The sequence below is a fragment of the Nyctereutes procyonoides genome, unplaced genomic scaffold, assembly GCF_905146905.1.
Source record: "Nyctereutes procyonoides isolate TBG_1078 unplaced genomic scaffold, NYPRO_anot_genome, whole genome shotgun sequence".
NCBI lineage: Eukaryota > Metazoa > Chordata > Mammalia > Carnivora > Canidae > Nyctereutes > Nyctereutes procyonoides.
Genome location: NW_026575147.1, coordinates 9,472,564 through 9,494,038, shown reverse-complemented (window position 1 = coordinate 9,494,038; position 21,475 = coordinate 9,472,564). Strand labels below are relative to the sequence as shown.

The window sequence follows — 21,475 nt, the reverse complement described above, 5'->3', positions numbered from 1 at the left end:
TGGGCATACAATCCTTTTGTATGTTGTTGGATTTGTTTTGTCGATAATTTCTTGAGGTCTTTTGTGTTTATATTCATAGTAGGTATTGGTGTGTGGATTTGTTGTGATTTTTGCTATTATTGGGTTTTGGTACAAGGATAATGCTAATGTCACAAGTTGAGATGAGAAGCATTGTCTCTTCTAGTTTTTAAGAGTTTGAAAAGGATTAGTTTTTATTGAATGAAACTCACTGTAAAGCTGCCTAGCATAGTCTTTGTAGAAGTTTTAAAATTACTAATTTCATGTCTCTACTTGCTGTAAGTCTATTTAGATTTTATATTTTTCATGAATCAGTTTTCGTAATTTTTTGTCCTTTGTGGAATTTATCCATTCCAGCGAGGTTATCTAATTTGTTCGCATATAGTTGTTCATGATATTCCCATGTAATCCTTTTTATTTTGGAAGATTGTTAGTAATATCCCTTCTTTCATCCTGATTTTGACAATTTGAGTTTTTCTATTTCTCTTTTTTTTGGTGAGTCTAGCTAAATTTTGTCAATTATGTTCATGTTTTCAAAGAAATAAATTTTGGTTTTTCTACTTTTTCTGATCTTTTCCCCAACTTTTTAGATCTCTGTTTCAGGGGATCCCTGGGTGGCTCAGCAGTTTAGCGCCTCCCTTCGGCCCAGGGCGTGATCCTGGAATCCCAGGATTGAGTCCCGTGTCAGGCTTCCAGCATGGAGCCTGCTTCTCCCTCTGCCTGTGTCTCTGCCTCTCTTTCTCTCTCTTTCTCTCTCTCTATCATAAATAAATTAAAAAAAATCTTTAAAAAAAAATAAATCTCCGTTTCATTTCCAGTTTAGTCTTTATTTTTTTCCTTTCACATTTCAGCTTTAGTTTGTGCTTTTTACGGTTTCTTACCGTGAAAGAATAGGTTATTGATTTGAGACTTTTTAAAAAAGATCTTTTATTTATTTGAGAGAGAGAGAGTGCACATGCACATGAGCAGTGGGGAAGGGCAGAGGGAGAGAGAGAAGCAGACTTCCTGCTGAGTGAGTTGCCTGATTCAGGGCTGGATCCCATGACCTGGAGACCACAACCTGAGCTGAAGGCAGATGCTTAACTGACTGAGCACCTGGACACCCTAAGACTTTGTTTTTGACATAGGTGATAAATTTCTAAGCACTATGTTAGTGACATGCTCATAGTTTTGGTTTATTGTGTTTTTTACTTAATTCACCTAAAACACTTTAATTTCTATTGCAATTTGTTTTCATTGACCCCTTGGTTATTTGGGAATGTCTTGTTTAATTTCCACATATTTGTGAATTTCTTTTTGTTATTAATAGCTCATTTGAGTCCATTTTTGTTGGACAGCACATACTTTGTATGATTTTAGGTTATCTAAATTTTATTGAGGCTCACTCTCATGTCTTAGTGTATAGTTTATTCTGTAGAATGTATGGTTTACTCTAGAGAAGAATGCACATTCTGCTATTGTTAGGTGTGTGTTCTATACATGTCTCTTAGTTCTAATGGGTTTATAGGGTTCAAGTCTTCTGATAGGGTTCAAGTCCTGTATCCTTGTTGATCTTCTGCCTAGTTTTCTGTTTTCGAAAGTAAGCTATTGAAATCTCCAGCAGTTATTGTTTAACTGTTTTATCATTTTTTGGGTCATATTTGCTTCCTATATCTTGAGACCATGATATTAAGTGCATTTATGTTTATAATTGTTATATATTCCTGATGAATTGACTTTGCTGTTATAAATAGTCTCTCTTTAATTCTAGTAACAGTTTTTTGTTTGTTTGTTTGTTTTAAGGTCATTTTCTCTTACTTCAGAATAGTCATTTCAGTTATGCTTGCTGCTTTATGTTTTTCATCTTCTTACTTTCAACCTATTTGTATTTCTGAACCTAAAGTGTATATCTTGTACACACCTTATAATTAGATCTTACTGATCTTTTTTTTTAAATCCAGACAGACAATCTTTGCCTTTTGATTTAATTGTTTAATCAGTTCATGTTCAATGCCATTATTGATTAAGATTGGATATATATTTGCTGGGTTTCTTTTTGTTTTCCATGTTTCATGTCTTTTTATTATGTTCCTATCTTACTGCCTTTTATTGGACTTCGTGAATATTTCTAGTGTCATATTTTATTTTATTTATTATTTTTAAAGATTTTATTTATTCGAGGGAGAGAGAGAACAAGCGCATGCACACAGAGGGAGAGGGAGAGGGAGAAGCAGACTCCTTGTTGAGCAGGGAGCCTGATGTGGGGCTCCATCTCACGACTCTAGGATCATGATCTGAGCCAAAGGCAGATGCTTAATTGACTGAATCACCCAGGTGCCCCAAGTGTCACATTTTAATTTCTTTAATGATTTTCTAGCTAATTTTTTTAGGATATATTCTAGTGGTTGGTTTAGGGCTTAGAAAATTTATCTTTTAGAATATATACCTTATTTATACTAACTTAATTGTAGTATGATACAGAGACGTTACTCCTATATAGCTCTATTTTTGTGTGTGCTATTATTACTATACATATTACACCTATATGTGTTACAAACACACAAGAATACATTTTTACATTATTATACTTATTTATATAATTTTATGTATGTTTAAGGAACTGAGAATAGAGCTAGTATTTATAGAACTTATATTAATCCTTCTAATTTACCATTTTTAATTCTCTTCATTTGTTCCTGAATTTACCATCCAGTGTCTTTTCCTTACTTCACGCCAGCTTTGCTTCTACCTGCCTCTTTTTGATGTCATTGTCAAATATGTTACATTTCTATGTAATAGCCCCCTTAACATAGTTATATACATATCACTTTGTGTAAAATTGCTTTTAAAATCAGTTAAGAAAGGAAAAGAAATATGGAAATATGCTTTTTGTAATTACCTATATAATTATCTTTACTAGCACTGTCTTGTTTTGTAAATTCAAATTACTCTCTGGTATCACTTGCTTTCAGCCTGAAGAATTCCTTTAATATTTCTTGTATATGATGATTCTGCTACCAACAGATTCTCTCAGAATATTTTTATTTCATCCTTTTGAAAGATAGTTTTGTTGGGTTTAGAATTCTTGGTTGATAATATTTTTGTTTGAGCCTCTGAGTATGTCTTCCCACAGTCTTCTGACCTTTATTGTTTCTGATGAGAAGTCAGCTGTTACTCTTATTACAATTCCCTTATATGTGATTGGTTTTCTCTTGCTGCTTTCAAGATATTCAGTCTTTCAACGTTTTGATTATGATGTATTGGTGTGGATCTCTATATTTATGCTACACAGAGTTCATTGAGCTTCTCAGATGTGTAGATTATTTTTCCATTTATTTGAGTCTTTTCCCACTTCTTTCATCAAGTGTCTTATAGTTTGCAGTGTACAGATCTTTCACACCCTTGTTTAAATTTATTCCTAGGGTTTTTTTTTTCTTTTAAATATAATTGTAAATGGGATTGCATTCTTAACTTCTCTAATAGTTCTTTATTAGTGTATAAAAGCATAACTGATTTTTGTATCCTGCAACTTTACTGAATTTGTTTACTAGTTCTAACAGTTTTTTTGGTAGAGTCTTTAGGGGTTTCCATATGTAATATCATGTTATGTGTAAATAGAGATAGTTTTACTTCTTCCTTTACTATTTGGATGCCCCTCCCCCCTTTTCTTGCCTAATTGTTCTGGCTAGGATTTCCAATACTATGTTGAATAAAAGTGGTGAGAGTGGGATATTGTTCTTGATCTTAGAGGAAAAACTTTCAGCTTTTCACTGTTGTTAGCTGTGGGGCCTTATATATGGCCTTTGTAATGTTGAGGCATGTTCCCTCTACACCCCCTATATTGAGAGTTTTTATCATGAATGGATGTTGAATTTTGTCAGTTGCTTTTTCTGCACCCATTAAGCTGATCACATGATTTTTATCCTTCATTTTGTTAATATTGGTGTATCATATTAATTGGTGATTTGCAGATATTGAGCCATCCTTGCATTCCTGGAATAACACCCATTTAATCATGGTAGAATCATGATTCTTTAAATGTGTTGTTGAATTTGATCTGCTAGTATTTTGTTGAGGATTTTTCATCTATGTTCATTGGAGTAATGGCCTGTAATTTTACTTTTTTGTAATTCTCTTGTCTGGTTTTGGTATCAGAGTAACGCTGGCTTTGTAAAATGAGTTTGGAAGTGTTTCTTTTTATTTTTTGGAAGAATTTGAGAAATTTTGGTATTAATTATTTGACACTTCCATGGAACTCACCAGAGAAGCCATCTGGTTCTAGAGTTTTTCTGTTGGGACACTTTCGATTATGGATTCTAATTTTAGTATTTGTGCTGCTGAAGCAAGCACTTGATTATGGATTCAAACTCCTTACTAGTAATTGGTCTATTCAGGTTTCCTGCTTTTTCATGATTCAGTCTTGGTAGGTAATATGTTTCTTCTAGGCTGTAAAATTATTTGTAGAAAGTCTTTCATGATCTTTTGTATTTCTGTGATATCAGTTGTAATATTTCCTTTTTCATTTTCATATTTTATTTGAGTCCTCTGTTTTTTGTTTTTTTTTGGGGGGGCAGAGGTGGTAGTGATTTTAGTTAAAGGTCTGTCAGTTTGGGGATCCTTGGGTGGCTCAGTGGTTTAGCACCTGCCTTTGGCCCAGGGCATGATCCTGGAGTCCTGGGATCGAGTCCTATGTCGGGCTCCCTGCATGGAGCCTGCTTCTCCCTCTGCCTGTGTCTTTGCCTCTCTCTCTCTCTGTGTCTCTCATGAATAAATAAATAAAATCTTTTTTTAAAAAAAAAAGGTCTGTCATTTCTTTATCTTTTAGAAGAACCAGACCTTTGTTTTATTGATGAATATTTTTTCTATTGTCCTTTTAGTCTACTTCATCTATTATCTGCTCTGGTCTTTGTTTCCTTCCTTCCACTGTCTTTGGGCTTTGTTCTTTTTCTGGTTCCTTAAGATGTAAAGATTGGCTATTTATTTAAGATTTTCTTATTTCTTGATATAGGCATTTGTCCTATGAACTTCCTTCTTAGAACTGCCATAACTGCACTCCATAAGTTTTGGTATATTATATTTATATTCTCATTTGTTTCAAGATTTTTTTATTTCTTTTTGCTTTATTTCTTCAGTCTTTTTTTTCTCAGAAAACTTTCTATAACTTCTATTCCCTTTCAAGTTACTATGCAGATTACATTTATCCCTTCTCTTTTATTTTCCTTAAAGAGTTAATACTTGGTTCTGTACTTCCTTATCTGATAATTCACTCAATCCATTTAATTCTGTATTTAGTTGCTTTATTGAAGTTCACCATTGGGTTTAGAACAGCAGTCACTAATAATTTAGTAAAAAGAGTTCAGAATTTGGAGTTAGAATTAAAAGGTTAAAATACGTGTGTTTGTCACTTACTGTAGAACTCTGGAGAAGTTATATATCTTTACCACTCAAAATGTGGTCTGTGGGCAAAAAATATGAGACATCACTTAGGAGTTTGTTAGAAATGCAAATGTCTTATCCAACCCTAGACATATTAAATCAGAATCTGTAAGTTAACAAGATCTCCATATTGAGAAGCAACATTATATCTTCAACTTTGAAACTTAATTTCTTTATATGTAAAGTGCAGACAGTCCCCCATTTAGGATGCTTTGACTTAGGATTTTTATCTTTATGATATGCATTCAGTAGAAACCATACTCCAAATTGTGCATTTTGATATTTTCTTAGGCTAGCCATATGTGGTATGTACTCTTTTGTGATGTTGGGCAGCAGCAGAGCCATAGCTCCCAGTCAGTCACATGATTATAGGGTAAAACCCATATAACCATGCTGTTTTTCACTTTTCGTACAGTATTCAATATACAAGATATTCAACATTATATTATAAAATAGGTTTTGTGTTAGGTAATTTTGCCCAAATTAGGCCAATGTAAATGTTCTGAGCATGTGTAAGTTAGACTCGGCTAAGCTGTGATGTTTGGTATATTAGATTATTGTATGTATTTTTGACTTATTATGTTTTCATCTTATCATGGCCTTATTGGGATGTAACCCTATTTTAAGTTGAGGAAGATCTGTATAGATAAAACTTGTTGTATATATCAACCATCTTGCCATCATCTGACATACCATGTGTTTTACCAATTTATTTTTTATCTACTTCCTGCTATTAGATTGTAAGCTTTGTCTGTTTATTGCCTTATTTCTATATCTAGAACTGTGACTGGCACATAGTAAACATTAATTTTTTTTAATGAACAAATGGAAAAATGCATATTTTGTCAAATCTTGTCATTTTAATTTTAGTCTTTTACTTTCAACTGCCATTTAGAACTAGGAGTACTATTTTAGACAATACAGAAATTTCTGTTGTACAGAAAGTTCTAATAGTGTTACTTATGGTATTGCATTCCATTCACACACATCTTCAGTCTTCAGTTCTACAATTCTGATGTAATCAATTAGCAACTCCCCGTGCCATTTAGAATTTAGTTCAAAATCCTTGATGTAATCTTTAGACATTTTATAGTTTCATATAGTTAAAAAATATATAAAAATATATATATCTTTCTCAGGGTACATTTCTTAGAAGAATCATTTAAACCCACTGCATATATAGCATCCGTCTGGGTCATATTGCCCTCGTAGGACTTGAGGAAAAGCGGAACCCATGAAAATAAGTTGATGATTATTTGCTATGCCATGGAATAAAGTATTTTGTGTCTGATTGAGGAATTGTATGTCTTTTACTAACATACATGACACAATAACAAGTTAATTTGTTAGACTATAACTAGGGCGAAATTAAAGCCCAGTCTGGATAGCATTTTCCCATTATGTTAAAAATTCTTTAAAAATCCAAATTTAAGATCAATATAATATGATATCAAATGGATATGCTATTTTTAAACATTACTCTATTGTTGAGTATTGAAATTATGTCTGCATTAGTTTGCTGTTGTAAATGGCTTTGTAATTAATATCTTTGTAAATATTTGTCTCCTTTGATGACTCTTTTCTTAGGATTCCTTACTAGAAGTATAAAGGTCAAAGAAAAGAAAGCTTGTTATATTTTTTATGCATAAGATAAGTATTTCTTAATTAAACATATATTAGTATTAATAAATTTCTTTTTTTAGGAGATACTTCTAAAGGAGGCATAGCTGTAATTACTCAATCCAGCTTGAAACCAGGTATCACTACTACTCCTAGAGAATCAGATACTGGATCTCTATTATCCTTGTTCCCTGAGGACTTTCCTCAATTGGCTTTAAGATCTCAAGAGATTACTATTGGTCAACACTCTGATACACTCCACCAACAGGAATTGGTAGGAAGTCATAAAACTGAAGAGACTCCAAAAGTTTCAACTCTTCCTAAACTAGATGACCAGAACACTGGGATATCAACAGTACCTTCTAGTTCCTACTCACAAAGAGGGAAGCCCAGTATTTTACACCAACAGTCCTTGCCAGACAGTTATCTAGCTGAAGAGGCTCTTAAAGTTGCAGCTCTTCCGGAAACTACTGACCAGAAGACTAGCATACCTACAGTCCTTCCAGGTTCCTACTCACTTGGAGAGAAGTGTAATATTTTCCACCCTGAGAATTTGCCAGAGAGTCATCTAACTGAAGAGGCTATAAGAGTTTCGGCTTTTTCTGGTCTTGCTGACCAGAAGACTGACATACCTACAGTCCTTCCAAGTTCCTATTCGCTCAGAGAAAAGCACAATATCTTTTACCAACAGGCCTTGCCAGACAGTCATCTAACTGAAGAGGCTGTTAGAGTTTCAGCTGTTCCTGGTCCTGCTGATCAGAAGACTTGCATACCTATAGTCCTTCCAGGTTCCTACTCACTTGGAGAGAAGCACAAAATCTTCTGCCAACAGGCCTTGCCAAATAGCCATCTAACTAAAGAGACTCTAAAAGTTTCAGCTGTTCCTGGTCCTGTTGAACAGAAGAGTGTAATACCTATAGTCCTTCCAGGTTCCTACTTACTTGGAGAGAAACGTAATATTTTCCACCCTCCGACATTGCCAGAGTGTCATCTAACTGAAGAGGCTGTAAGAGTTTCGGCAGCTGTTCCTGGTTCTGTTGACCAAAAGACTGGCATACCTACAGTCCTTCCAGGTTCCTTTTCACTTGGAGAGAAGGCCAGTATCTTTCACCAACAGGCCTTGCCAGAGAGTCATCTAACTAAAGAGGCTCTAAGAGTTTCAGCTGTTCCTGGTCCTGTTGACCAGAAGACTGGCATACCTACTGTCCTTCCAGGTTCCTACTCACCTGGAGAGAACCGTAATATATTCCAACCTCAGACTTTGCCAGATGGTCATCTAACTGGAGAGGCTGTAAGAGTTTCAGCTGTTCCTGGTCCTGTTGATCAGAAGACTGGCATACCTACAGTCCTTCCAGGTTCCTACTCACTTGGAGAGAAACGTAATATTTTCCACCCTCAGACTTTGCCAGGCATTCATCTGACTGAAGAGGCTCAAAGAGTTTTGGCTGTTCCTGGTCCTGCTCATGAGAAGCCTGGCATACCTACAGGCCTTGCAGGTTCCTACTCACTTGGAGAGAAGCGTAATATTTTCTACCCTCAGACCTTGCCACAGAGTCATCTAACTGAAGAGGCTCTAAAAGTATTGGCTGGTCCTGGTCCTGCTAACCAGAAGACTGGCATATCTACAGGCCTTCTAGGTTCCTACTCACTTGGAGAGAAGTGTAACATTGTCCACCCTGAGACTTTGTCAGGCAGTCATTTAACTGAAGGGACTCAAAGAGTTTTGGCTGTTCCTGGTCCTGTTGACCAGAAGACTGGCATACCTACAATCCTTCCAGGTTCCTACTCACTTGGAGAGAAACGTAATATTTTCCACCCTGAGAATTTGCGAGACAGTCATTTAACTGAAGAGGCTCTAAGAGTTTCAGGTGTTCCTAGTCCTGCTGACCAGAAGACTGACATACCTGCAGGCGTTGCAGGTTCCTACTCACTTGGAGAGAAGCGTAATATTTTCTACCCTCAGACCTTGTCACAGAGTCATCTAATTGAAGAGGCTATAAGAGTTTCTGCTTTTCCTGGTCCTGCTGACCAGAAGACTGGCATACCTACAGGCCTTGCAGGTTCCTACTCACTTGGAGAGAAGTGTAATATTGTCCACCCTGAGACTTTGCCAGACAGTCATTTAACTGAAGGGAGTCAAAGAGTTTTGGCTATTCCTGGTCCTGTTGACCAGAAGACTGGCATACCTAGAGTCCTTCCAGGTTCCTACTCACTTGGAGAGAAGCGTAATATTTTCCACCCTGAGAATTTGCCAGACAGTCATCTAACTGAAGAGGCTCTAAAAGTGTTGGCTGGTCCTGGTCCTGCTGACCAGAAGACTGGCATACCTACAGGCCTTCCAGGTTCCTACTCACTTGGAGAGAAGCATCATATTTTCCACTCTGAGAATTTGCCAGACAGTCATCTAACTGAAGAGGCTCTAAAAGTTTTGGCTGTTCCTGGTCTTGCTGACGAGAAGACTGGCATACCTACTGTCCTTCCAGGTTCCTACTTACTTGGAGAGAAGCATCATATTTTCTACTCTAAGAATTTGCCAGACAGTCCTCTAACAGAAGAGGCTATAAGAGTTTCTGCTTTTCCTGGTCCTGTTGACCAGAAGACTGACATACCTACAGGCTTTCCAGGTTCTTACTCACTTGAAGAGAAGCATAATACTGTCCACCCTGAGATTTTGCTGGACAGTCTTCTGACTGAAGAGGCTGTTAGAGTTTTGGCTGTTCCTGGTCCTGATGACCAGAAGGCTGACGTACCTACAGGCCTTCCAGGTTCCTACTCACTTGGAGAGAAGTGTAATATTGTCCACCCTGAGACTTTGCCAGACAGTCATCTAACAGAAGAGGCTGTAAGAGTTTCAGCTGTTCCTGGTCCTGTTGACCAGAAGACTGGCATACCTACAGGCCTTCCAGATTCCTACTCACTTGGAGAGAAGCATAGCATTTTCCACCCTGAGATTTTGCCAGGTAATCATCTAACTGAAGAGGCTGTTAGAGTTTTGACAGTTCCTGGTCCTCCTGACCAGAAGACTGACAGACCTACAGGCCGTCCAGGTTCCTACTCACCTAGAGAGAAGCATAATATTTTCTACCCTCAGACCTTGCCAGAGAGTCCTCGAACAGAAGAGGCTCTAAGAGTTTCAGCTGTTCCTGGTCCTGTTGACCAGAAGACTGGCAGACCTACAGTCCTTCCAGGTTCCTACTCACCTGGAGAGAAGCATCATATTTTGCACCCTGAGACTTTGCCAGACAGTCATCTAACAGAAGAGTCTCTGAAAATTTCAACTGTTCCTGTACCTACTGACCAGAGGACTGAGAAAATAATAGTACCCTCTGCTTCCCTTTCACAAAGAGAGAAGCATGTTATTTTCTCTCAACAACAGTTGTCAGATGGTGATCTAACTGCACAGGTTCTGAAAGCTTCAGTTGCTCCTGGACCAGCTGATCAAAACATTGGACTACCTACATTATCTTCAAGTTCCTACTCACTTGGAGAGAAGCACTGTATCTGTTACCAACAGGCCTTGCTAGATAGTCATTTAATTGAACAGGCTCAGAAAGTTGCAGCTGTTCCTAGACCAGCTGATCAGAAGACTAGGATACCTTTGGCATCCTCTACTTCTTACTTACAGGGAGAGAGACCCCATATTTTCTGTCAACAGACATTGCCAGAAAGTGATCTAACTGAACAGGCCCTGAAATATTCTCCTGGATCTGCTGAGCAGAAGACTGGAATACCAACGTTAACCTCTACTTCTTATTCACATAGAGAGAAGTCCAGTATATCCCACCAACAGGAGTTGCCAGATAGTCCTCTAGCTGAACAGGCTCAGAAAGTTCCAGCTGTTCCTGGACCAGCTGAAAAAAAGAGTGGGTCACTATCAGAAGCTTCTAATTTCTCCTCACGTAGAGAGAAGCACAGTATTTTCTACCAACAGGAGTTTCTAGGCAGTTCTCTAATTGAACCGGCTCAGAAAGTTTCACCTGTTCCTGGTCCTACTGACCAAAAGCCTGAGATATCAACAGTAACCTCTACTTACTCCCATGTAGAAAAGCCCTTTATTTTCTACCCACAGGGCTTACCAGACAGTCCTCTTCCTGAGGAAGCTCTAAAAGTTACAGCTGTTTCTGAACCAGCTGACCAACAGACTGGCACACCAGTAGTTCCCTCTTCTTCCTACTCACCTGGAGAGAAACCCATTATTTTCTACCCACAGAGCTTGACAGACGTTTATCTCACTCAAGAGGCTCTGAAAGTTTCAGCCATATCTGGATCAGCTGACTGGAAGACTGGAATACCAACAGTATCCTCTACTTCCTACTCAAATAGAGAGAAGCCCATTATTTTCTACCCTCAGGGCTTGACAGATAGTCAGCTACCTCAGGAGGCTCTGAACATTTCAGCCATTCCTGGACCAGCTGACCAGAAGACTGGGTTACCGTCAGAACCTTCTAGTTCCTACTCACTTAGAGAGAAGCCCGTTATTTTCTACCCACAGGACTTGACAAATAGTCAGCTACCTCAGGCGGCTCTGAAAGTTTCAGCCATTCCTGGACCAGCTGACCAAAAAACTGGGTTACCATTAGAAGATTCTAGTTCCTACTCACATAGAGAGGAGCCCATTATTTTCTACCCACAGGGCTTGACAGACAGTCAGCTACCTCAGGCAGCTCTGAAACTTTCAGCTATTCCTGGACCAGCTGACCAGAAGACTAGGTTACCATCAGAACCTTCTAGTTCCTACTCATTTAGAGAGAAGCCCATTATTTTCTACCCACAGGGCTTGACAGATAGTCAGTTACCTCAGGAGGCTCTGAACGTTTCAGCCATTCCTGAACCAGCTGACCAGAAGACTGAGTTACCATCAGAACTTTCTAGTTCCTACTCACCTGGAGAGAAGCCCATTATTTTCTACCCACAGGGCTTGACAGATAGTCAGTTACCTCAGGAGGCTCTGAAAGTTTCAGCTCTTCCTGGACCAGCTGACCAGAAGACTGGGTTGCCATCAGAACCTTCTACTTCCTACTCACCTAGAGAGAAGCCCAGTATTTTCTACCCACAGGACTTGACAGATAGTCAGCTACCTCAGGAGCCTCTGAACATTTCAGCTATTCCTGGACCAGCTGATCAGAAGACTGGGTTACCATCAGAATCTTCTAGTTCCTACTCACCTAGAGAGAAGCCCATTATTTTCTACTCACAGGGCTTGATAGATGGCCAGGTACCTCAGGTGGCTCTGAAAGTTTCAGCTACTCCTGGACTAGCTGACCAGAAGACTGGGTTGCCATCAGAACCTTCTAGTTCCTATTCACCTAGAGAGAAGCCCATTATTTTCTACCCACAGGGCTTGACAGACAGTCAGCTACCTCAGGAGGCTTTGAAAGTTTCAGCTATTCCTGGACCAGGTGATCAGAACACTGGGTTACCATCAGAACCTTCTACTTCCTACTCACCTAGAGAGAAGCCCAGTATTTTCTACCCACAGGACTTGACAGATAGTCAGCTACCTCAGGAGCCTCTGAACATTTCAGCTATTCCTGGACCAGCTGATCAGAAGACTGGGTTACCATCAGAATCTTCTAGTTCCTACTCACCTAGAGAGAAGCCCATTATTTTCTACTCACAGGGCTTGATAGATGGCCAGGTACCTCAGGTGGCTCTGAAAGTTTCAGCTACTCCTGGACTAGCTGACCAGAAGACTGGGTTGCCATCAGAACCTTCTAGTTCCTATTCACCTAGAGAGAAGCCCATTATTTTCTACCCACAGGGCTTGACAGACAGTCATCTACCTCAGAAGGCTCTGAAAGTTTCAGCTATTCTTGGGCCAGGTGATCAGAAAACTGGGTTACCATCAGAACCTTCTAGTTCGTACTCACACAGAGAGAAGTCTAATATTTTTTACGCACAGGAGTTCCCAGGCAGTCATCTAACTGAAGAGGCTCTGAAAGTTTCAGCTTTTTCTGGAATAGGTGATCAGAAGACTGGGATACCCACGGTACTTTCAAGTTCCTACTCTCTTGGAGGGAAGCCCATTATTTTCTACCAGCAGGCCTTATCAGATAGACATCTCACTGATGAGGCTCTGAATGTTTCAGCTTCTTCTGGACCAGCTGACCAGGAGACTGGGATACCAGCAGTATCTTCTGTTTCTTACTCTCATAGAGAGAGGCCCAGTATTTTGTACCAACAGCCCTTCTCAGACAATCAGTTGGCTATAGCAGCTCTGAAAGTTTCAGCTGTTTCTGGGTCAGATGATCAGAAGACCAGAAAACCAACAATTACTTCTGCTTCTTACTCAGAGAGAGAGAAGCCAATCATTTATCATCAGGAGTTGCCAGATCTTACTCAAGAGTCTTTACGTGTTTTCAGGATTCCTGGACTAGGTGACCAGAGGACTGGAGTAACAGCAGTAACCTCTACTACTTATTCACATAGAGAGAAGCCTGTCATTTCTTATCAGCAGGAGTTGCCAGCTCCTAACGAAGGTGCTTTAAAAGTTTTAGGGGCTCCTGGGTCAGCTGACCAGCAGTCTGGGATACAATTTGGACCCTCTACTTCCTATTCACATAGAGAGAGCCCCATCTTTTCTTACCTGGAGTCTCCAGACAATACTGAAGAAACTCTGAAAGTTTCAGCTGTTTCTGGACCAGGTGACCAGAAGACTGGGATACATATAATTCCCTCTAGTTCCTACTCGTATAGAGAGAAGGACAGTATTTTTTACCAGGAGGAGCTGCCAGATGTTACTGAAGCAGCTTTAAAAGTTTTTGCTCTTCCTGGACCTGCTGACCAGAAGACTGAGATACCAACAGGACCTTCTAGCTCTTACTCACATGAAGAGAAACTGAAGATTTCACCTGTGATTTTACCATATGACCAGGAGACTGAATTACTAACAGCTCCCCTTAGTTTCTACTCACAAAGAGAAAAGCCCAAAATTTCAACTGTGATTGGATCAGATAACCAGAAGACTCCATTACTGACAGTTCTTCATAAGTCCTATTCTCAGAAAGTAAAGCCCGGTATTTTCTTTCAACATCAGCTGTCCGATAAACATCAAAGTGAGAATACTTTGAAGATATCAGCTGTCTCTGAATCAATTGATGTGAATTCTGGGATACCAATATCTCTTTCTAGTTCCTATTCCCACAGAGAGAAATCTAATAATTTCTACCCACAGGAATTGCCAGACAAACATCTAGGGGAAGGTGCACTGAAGGTTTCAACAATTCCTCTACCAGCCGACCAGAAAAGTGTGTTACCAACTCCTCCTAGTTCCTTTTCACACAGAGAACAACCAGATATTTTCTGTCAACAGGATTTTCCAGATAGACACCTAACACAGGATGCTCTGATGTTCTCGAGTGGTGTTGGGCAAGTTGATCAGATTACTGGGTTATCCACAGTTACCCCTGGTACTTATTCATATAGTGAGAAGCAGAAGCTAGTTTCAGACCATGTTCAAATGCTAATAGATAATTTAGATTCTTCTAACTCCAGTGTTACCTCAAACAGTATGCCTTTAAATTCTCAGGCTGATGGTAGAGTAATAATAAGTAAGCCAGAATCTTCAAGTTTTGAAGATGTTAGGTCTGAGGAAATTCAGGATAGAAGCAGTGGTTCCAAAACTCTTAAAGAGATTCGGACCCTTTTAATGGAGGCAGAAAATATAGCACTGAAACGATGCAATTTTCCTGCTCCCCTTGTCCCCTTCAGAGATGTTAGTGATATTTCATTTATACAATCTAAGAAGGTGGTTTGCTTCAAAGAACCTCTCACAGCTGATGAGTATAATGGTGATTTGCCTCAGAGACAACCATTTATAGAGGAAAGCCCAAGCAACAAGTGCATACAGAAGGATATTAGCACACAGACAAATCTAAAATGCCAGAGAGGCATTGAGAATTGGGAGTTTATTAGTTCAACTACAGTTAGAAGTCCTCTACAGGAAGCAGAAAGCAAAGCCAGAGTGACCGTAGACGAAACCCTTCGGCAATATAGAGCAGCCAAATCTGTAATGAGATCTGAACCTGAAGGGTATAGTGGAACCATTGGGAATAAAATTGTAATACCTATGATGACTATCATTAAAAGTGATTCAAGTAGTGATGCCAGTTCCTGCTCATGGGACAGTAATTCACTGGAGTCAGTTTCTGATGTTCTTCTAAACTTCTTCCCATATTCTTCACCCAAGACAAGCCTAACAGATAGTAGAGAAGAGGGTGTGTCAGAGAGTGATGATGGTGGTGGTAGCAGTGTAGATTCACTGGCTGCACATGTCAGAAACCTTCTGAAATGTGAATCCTCATTGAATCATGCTAAACAAATACTCAGAAATGCAGAGGAAGAGGAATGTCGAGTACGAGCACGAGGTAGGAGCTGGTATTTTGTTATAAAGGTCAAGCTTATAAACATTATAGTTTAATAATCTGTTTAAAGTTAAGTGGAGTCTAAATTTATTTTCTTGTAGGACTATTAGAATTATTACATTTTCGGCCATAATCCAGAATAAGTCCATTTAACCAATAATATAACTAAGTCACAGTATTAATAGTACTAATCTGAGTTTAGGTCTTTAGGTAGGTTCTGAAGCCTGAAGGAGCATAAGGAGATAGGTTGGTTTTCCAGATTCCTAAAGTTTCTCGTGTTTCCTTAATCCTCCTATTATAGTATTCTTTTTTTTTTAAGTTTTTACTTATTCATGAGAGAGACACAGAGAGAGGCAGAGACATAGGCAGAGGGAGAAACAGGCTCTCTGTGAGTAGCCTGATGCAGGACTCCATCCTAGGACCCCAGGATCACACCCTGAGCCAAAGGCAGATTCTACTCAACCATTGAGCCACTCAGGTGTCCTAGTGCTCTATTTTGGAGGCAGAAAAAAAAATGGAAATAATTTGCTCTGCTCTAAATCACACTGTATCATAAAACTATATATATGTCTCCCTTTTTTAATTTTTTAAAATTTTTTTCCCTTTTAAAAAATATTTATTATTATTTATTTATTTATTCATGAGAGACACACACAGAGAGAGAGGCAGAGGCACAGGCAGATGGAGAAGCAGGCCCCATGCAGGAAGCCCGACGCAGGACTCGATCCCGGGTCTCCAGAATCACACCCTGGGCCGAAGGCGGCGCTAAACTGCTGAGCCACCCAGGCTGCCCTGTCTCCCGTTTTCTAATAAAATTCTTAGAGCATATTTCATTAGAAAAAACAAGTAAACTTGAGTTAGAGCTTTGAAAGAGGACATTTACTAATCCCACTAATCTCTAATACTAGAATACCATTAAAAAAGAAAAAAAGATTTAGGGTAAAATGGGGAATATATTTTAGAGAGCAACTTATAAATAGTTCAGGCCTACCTGATTTGTTAATAAGTTTTTCCTTGAGATTAACTACCTATGCCATTCCTTTTATTACTTGCATATTCTGATTCCAGAAAATTCCAAGTTTTATTGATTATGGTTAAGTATCAGCTCCCATGGAAGTGACAGCAACTGTAGTAGACACTAATAGGGGAGGAAAAGGGACCATCCTGATTGGAAGGAAGATAAAAATAATTGAAAATCATAGTTAAAGTGGCCTTCTTGGAGAAATATCTGTAAAACCTGGTTTTTAAAAATCACATGTTTCAGTGAAGTGATTGCTCTTAAGAACTTATAATAGTTATATAATTGAGAGCACATACTATTTGCTAAGTGTTGTGGTAGGCATTTAGCTGGATATACTGATGGTTTTCTGTGCTCTTATAATCACTGAAAATTATTTTTACATTGCATTATCTTAAGTGTTTTATGTTTTCTTTTCAGCCTGGAATCTGAAATTTAATCTGGCTCATGAGTGTGGGTACTCCATTTCAGAATTAAATGAAGATGACAGGAGAAAAGTAGAAGAGATCAAAGCAAAGTTGTTCAGTCATGAGAGAACAACTGACTTGTCCAAGGTATCAAAGAAAGCTAGAAATGAAGAGAAAAAATGTGGAAGAAAAGGCACTGGAGTTTGTATCTCTTACTTGGGCATTGTTGATACCAGCTGAGTCATTGTTAGTCTTTGGATAGAGTGTTAAGAGTCTAATTTCTTAAAAGTTAATGTTTAAGGGCTAGATTCAATAGGTTTTAATAAATTCCAAACTCATCTATTGAAAAGAATTTATCTCCTTAGGAAAATAAGAATAGATTTGCTTTGTATTAGTATTTTCTCTTCATGGTGATAACTTGAGGTGCATATGAAGTCCAGCCTTTTTCAGATTATCTACTTAAGAGCACAAAGTTTTGATAGCTTGTGTTTATTTTTTTTTTTTTAAGAATTTTTATTTATTTATGATAGTCACACAGAGAGAGAGAGAGGCAGAGACACAGGCAGAGAGAGAAGCAGGCTCCATGCACCGGGAGCCCGATGTGGGACTCGATCCCGGGTCTCCAGGATCGCACCCTGGGCCAAAGGCAAGCGCTAAACCGCTGCGCCACCCAGGGATCCCGATAGCTTGTGTTTAAATGATTTTAATAGTACTTACTTTCCTTCAGTTGTGACCTATTTCATGCATAGTAAAGAATGTATATGAAACATACAGAAAGAATAAGGAAAATAAAAATACTTCCTGCATATTGGCCAACTAGCTTGATAAATGGGATGTTCCCAGGTACCATAGAAGTCCTGTGTGTCCTCTCGCCAGACATATTTTTTTGACTTCTTGTTCTGACATGTATTGATTTTCTCTTGTTGTTCAGTGTAGTTTGGAATTCTTTAATAGATGGAATCAACATGGTATATATTCTGAGAATTGCATTTTTTACGGACACTTGGGTTTTTGAGATTTTTCTGTGTAGATGTATGTAGTTTTGGTTTATTCATTTTAGTGTTGAAAGTATTCTAGTGTAAGAATATATCATGGTTTGTCCATTCTCTTGTGGATAGGGCATTTGGTCTGTTTTATGAATAGTAATAGGGTACAGTAATACTCTATCTTACAAGGTTTTGGTATGTGTTATATGAGATAGTGCTTAGTGGAATGTGTGATATCTAGTTCTCAATTTTCAGCTATTATTCCTCTTAACACTATAAAATTTAATAATGCATAGACTTTATGGCCTAATTCACAGTTTTTCAGAAAATTTTTTGTCAGTGATACAGCATAAATATTGGTTTATCTTTTTTTGGAAAAGTTTTTTAAAAGTATGAATTAATTTATGTGTATGTTTGAGACCATCACCACCATCCCATTTCCAGAAATTCTTTCATCTTGCAAGACTGAAACTTTGTACTTATTAAATAATTTCTCTTCCTTTCACCCTTTCCCTAGCCCCTGGCAACCACCATTCTTTCTGTTTTTGTGATTTTAATTAATTCCTCATATAGGTGGAATCATACAGTATTATGACATTTGATGTAAATGACATTATGTCATTTAGCATGATGAACTTAAAGGTTCCTCTATGTTGTACCTTATGTCAGAATTTCCTTAAAGTGAATCTCTTAGAGATAAGTATATAGTTGGATAATGGTTTTTTTAGCCATTCTGTCAATCTCTGATGTTTTGTTTGAGTTTGGTTCATTTATATTTAAAGTAATTACTGATAGGTGAGACCCACTTCTGTCATTTTACTATTTGTTTTCTATGTCAGGGAACTGATTTTTATGTTCAGGTACAACTCCAAACCATAAGATTATTTACCTTACTCCCCTTTGGCCCACAGAAGTGCAGAGGACAACAAATTACATTTTGTAGGCTCCTAACAACACCCTCTTACATTGCTTGCTGGCATAAAACTACTCAGATCATTTTGATTCCTCCCAACCTATGATAACAAAATCCACTTTGCATGTACAGATTGATATGCTTACCAGGATACTATCTTCTCTCTTTTCCCTTTTTTGTTCAGTAACTTCTGAATTCAGGAAAAGTTTGAAGTCAGTAATTTATATTATTGTGGTATATGAACCAATATCTCTTACATTTATAAAGAAAACCATAAAACAAACTTTTTTTTTTTTAAAGATTTTATTTATTTATTCATAGAGACATAGAGAGAGAGAGAGGCAGAGACAGGCAGAGGGAGAAGCAGGCTCCATGCAGGGAACCCGATGTGGGACTCAATCCCGGGTCTCGGGATCCCTGGGTGGCGCAGCGGTTTGGCGCCTGCCTTTGGCCCAGGGCGCGATCCTGGAGACCCGGGATCGAATCCCACGTCGGGCTCCCGGTGCATGGAGCCTGCTTCTTCCTCTGCCTATGTCTCTGCCTCTCTTTCTCTCTCTGTGACTATCATAAATAAATAAAAATTAAAAAAAAAAAAAAAATCCCGGGTCTCCAGGATCACACCCTGGGCTGCAGGCGGCGCCAAACCACTGCACCACTGGGGCTGCCCCCATAAAACAAATTTAAGAGTAAAAATAAAACAATCTAAGAAAGTAGTAAGAAAGAAATTATAAACTCAAATGTATCAATTAATATACTAGAAAACAGGAAAATAATAGAATTGAACATTAACACTTGGAGTTGAATCTTGGAAAAATTCCAAGTCAATAGGCAGTCTCTAGATTACAAGAAAATAATTCAGTGTTCTAAATGAAAACAAGTATGCTAAGCATACCATTGAGAAATTTTGAAATCATAAGAGTATATAATGTATACCTCTTTTTTATTAGGTTTTAAAATTTTCATGAATTGGCTGATTTTCTAGGAATATGTCAATAAATCTTAAATAGATTAGATATCAAGATAGAATATCCTTGTCTCTCACAGATTTATCTTCCAAGAAAAGTAGCTGACCTGTTATGTGATGTTATAGAGTGTTTCCTAGGTATAATATTGGTAGTGTGGTTATATGACAGGTGAGTGTCCCTGTTCTTAGGAGATGCAGTGGTGAACTATTTAGAATTGAAGTGTCATATACCAATGTTTGTAGAGAGACATAAAACTGATAGGGAGAATGTTCAATTGTTGAATCATGGCAGAAGGAATTCCAGTGTTTATTTTAACATTGTACCAACTTTTTAAAAATAGACTATTTTTTAGAGTTGTTTAAAATTCACAGCAAAATTGAGAGGAAGATACAGAGATTTCCCATAGACCTCCTCCCCCAAAACATGCACTTCCATTGCCATTATCAACATCCCCCACCAGAGTAGTACATCTGTTAAAATTGATGAACCTGCATTGAAATATCATAATAACCCAAAGTCCATAGTTTACATTAGGGATCACCCCAGGAGTTATATATTTTATGGATTTGGACAAATAATGTAATCACATGTATCCATTGCTGTATCATATAGAATATTTTCACCACCCTAATGTTCCTCTGTACTCTGATCTGTTCAGTTCTGCCACCTTCTCATTTCCACTGGAGCCACTGATCTTTCTGCTGTCTCTACACATGTTGTGTAGTTGGACTAAAACAGTATTTAGCCTTTTCACATTGGCTTCTCTGGATTGTTAATATGTGTTTAAGCTTCATCCATGGATTTCCGTGACTTGATAGCTCATTTCTTTTTAACACTGAATAATATTCCATTGTCTTGATGTGCCACACAGTTTATTTCACCTACTAAGGAACATCTTGGTTGCTTCCAAGTTTTGGCAATTATGAATAAAGCTGTTTCCTTACGCAATTTTTTTTGTGTGGAAATCAGACTTTTCAGTTTTTTTTGGTTATCAGGGGGTGCAAATGTTAGATTATATGGTAGGAGTATGTTTAATTTTGTAAGAAACCATCAAGCTGTTTATAACTTTGTGTGTGAGCTCTACTTCAATTAAAAAAAAAATCACAGACACACACATTTACATAGGGAGAAAAAAAAAACCACCAAAATTGTCTCAGAAAGTGGCTGTACCATTTTTTTATTTCTCCCAACAGTGAATAAGAGTTCTCGTTGCTCCACATCTTTGTCAGCATTTGGTATTGTCAGTATTCTGGATTTTGGCCATTGTCATAGGTGTGGAGTAGAGTCTTGTTTTATTAATTATTTTTTATTTATAGATTTTATTCATTTGAGAGAGAGAATGCATGAGCTGGGGGAGGAATAAAAGGAAAGGGAGAGGGACAAAGAGACTCTTGCTGAGTAGGATACAAAACTGACTGAGCCACCCGGGGTGCCCAGAAGTTTTGTTTTAATTTGCATTTCCCTGATGACATTTGATGTAAAACATCCTTTCATTTGCTTATTTTCCAACTGTGTGTTTTCTTTGGTGAATTGTCTTAATGTCTTTGGCCCATTTTTAAATTGGGTTGATTTCTTATTTATTCTTTAGAATTCTTTGTATATTTTAGATAATAGTCCTTTATCAGATGTGTCTTTTGCAAATATTCTCTTCCAGTCTGTGGCTTGTCTTTTCATTCTTGACATTATTTTTCATAGGACAAAAGTTTTAATTACAATGAATTCAGCTTATTAATTATTCTTTCAAGGATTGTTCCTTTGATGTTATATCTA

At 38.0% G+C, this 21,475-nt stretch overlaps 1 protein-coding gene across 6 annotated transcripts in view; it reads left to right on the top strand.

Annotated features, from left to right (window-relative positions):
• The window catches only part of ALMS1 (ALMS1 centrosome and basal body associated protein), a 222,472-nt gene that overhangs the window by 64,094 nt on the left and 136,903 nt on the right, over window positions 1-21,475 (top strand). For all 6 annotated transcript variants that reach the window (XM_055312267.1, XM_055312271.1, XM_055312268.1 and 3 more), the window contains 2 exons: window positions 7,137-15,419; window positions 16,855-16,988. In XM_055312267.1, the coding sequence (XP_055168242.1) occupies window positions 7,137-15,419; window positions 16,855-16,988 (8,417 nt within the window). The remainder of the gene's footprint in view (window positions 1-7,136; window positions 15,420-16,854; window positions 16,989-21,475) is intronic.